Genomic DNA, 1,013 nt, shown 5'->3' on the forward strand with positions numbered 1-1,013 from the left:
CCCCTCTTCCTTCTCCTCCTCCTCTTCCTCCTCTTCTTCCCTCCCCGAGTTTTTCCCCTCCCTCCCCCTTCCCTCTCCCCTCCATCCATCCATCCATCCATCCCCACCTCTCTCTTCCTACCCCTCTCCCATACTTCTCGTGATCGGTTTCTCCCTCTCTCCACCTCTCCTCCTCCTCCTCCTCTTCCTCTCCTCTTCCCCCTTCCCGCACGCTCCTGACGTCCTCCTCCAGCTACAGCACGACACCATTATCGCAAGCATCGACCCAGGACAGCAGGGCTGGCAGACGTTCCTCCTCCCTCTCGCCGAGTGGGAGCCGATAGGAGGGGCTGGCTAGTCGATTCTTTACATTCAAAGGTAGAGGGGCTCCAGGAGAGGAGGCAAAATGAGCTTGAGGAGACGAAAAGCGCTCCTCCTCCTCTTCCAGATGCGCTACAGGCAGAGGCCTGACTCGAGAGTGAGCGACAGGAGAAGGAAGAGAAGGGGGAGCAAGAGGAGCAGGAGCAACAGGAGCAGGAGCAGCAGGAGCAGGAGCGGGAAGATCGCAAGCAGTATACTCACATGGAAGGATGAAGAGGAAGGGAACGAGGAACGGTATGATAACCAGAGAGCATCCGCACGTGCAGAAGCTGCAGAAGGAGTGAGAGGAGTGCGAGAGAGTCATACGAGTACCTCATGAGGATAGCGATAAAGATGATGATCAGGATAGTGATTGTAAACATCCAGCATCCTCCTCGAAGGCGCAGGACCAAGTGCAGCGTCGACTCTTTCTGCGCTCTGCCGTCACGTCCTCTATAACTTGGCTCTCCGTCCCTCCCCAGCCTCTCCTCCCTCTCCCTTCGTCCACCTCTCCTGACCCATCCCACTTCTTACTCCTTCGCATTCTTCCTCGGTTCTCCCTGCACTTCCTCTCTCCTCCCTTCCGCCTCCCTCCCTCCCCTCCGCCTCCCTCCCTCCCCTCCGCCTCCCTCCCTCCCCTCCGCCTCCCTCCCTCCCTCCCTCCCTCCCTCCCT

The 1,013-nt window shown here is 58.9% G+C and overlaps 1 protein-coding gene across 1 annotated transcript in view; it reads right to left on the bottom strand.

Moving 5' to 3' along the window:
* Positions 1–557: 557 nt before the first annotated feature.
* GUITHDRAFT_74431 (hypothetical protein) overlaps positions 558–1,013 on the bottom strand; it is a gene marked incomplete at both ends in the record, with an annotated part of 927 nt that continues 471 nt past the window's right edge. The window contains one exon of the mRNA XM_005828761.1: positions 558–770. Within this exon, the coding sequence (XP_005828818.1) occupies positions 558–770 (213 nt within the window). The remainder of the gene's footprint in view (positions 771–1,013) is intronic.

Source organism: Guillardia theta (genome assembly GCF_000315625.1).
Source record: "Guillardia theta CCMP2712 unplaced genomic scaffold GUITHscaffold_56, whole genome shotgun sequence".
Taxonomy (NCBI): Eukaryota; class Cryptophyceae; order Pyrenomonadales; family Geminigeraceae; genus Guillardia; species Guillardia theta.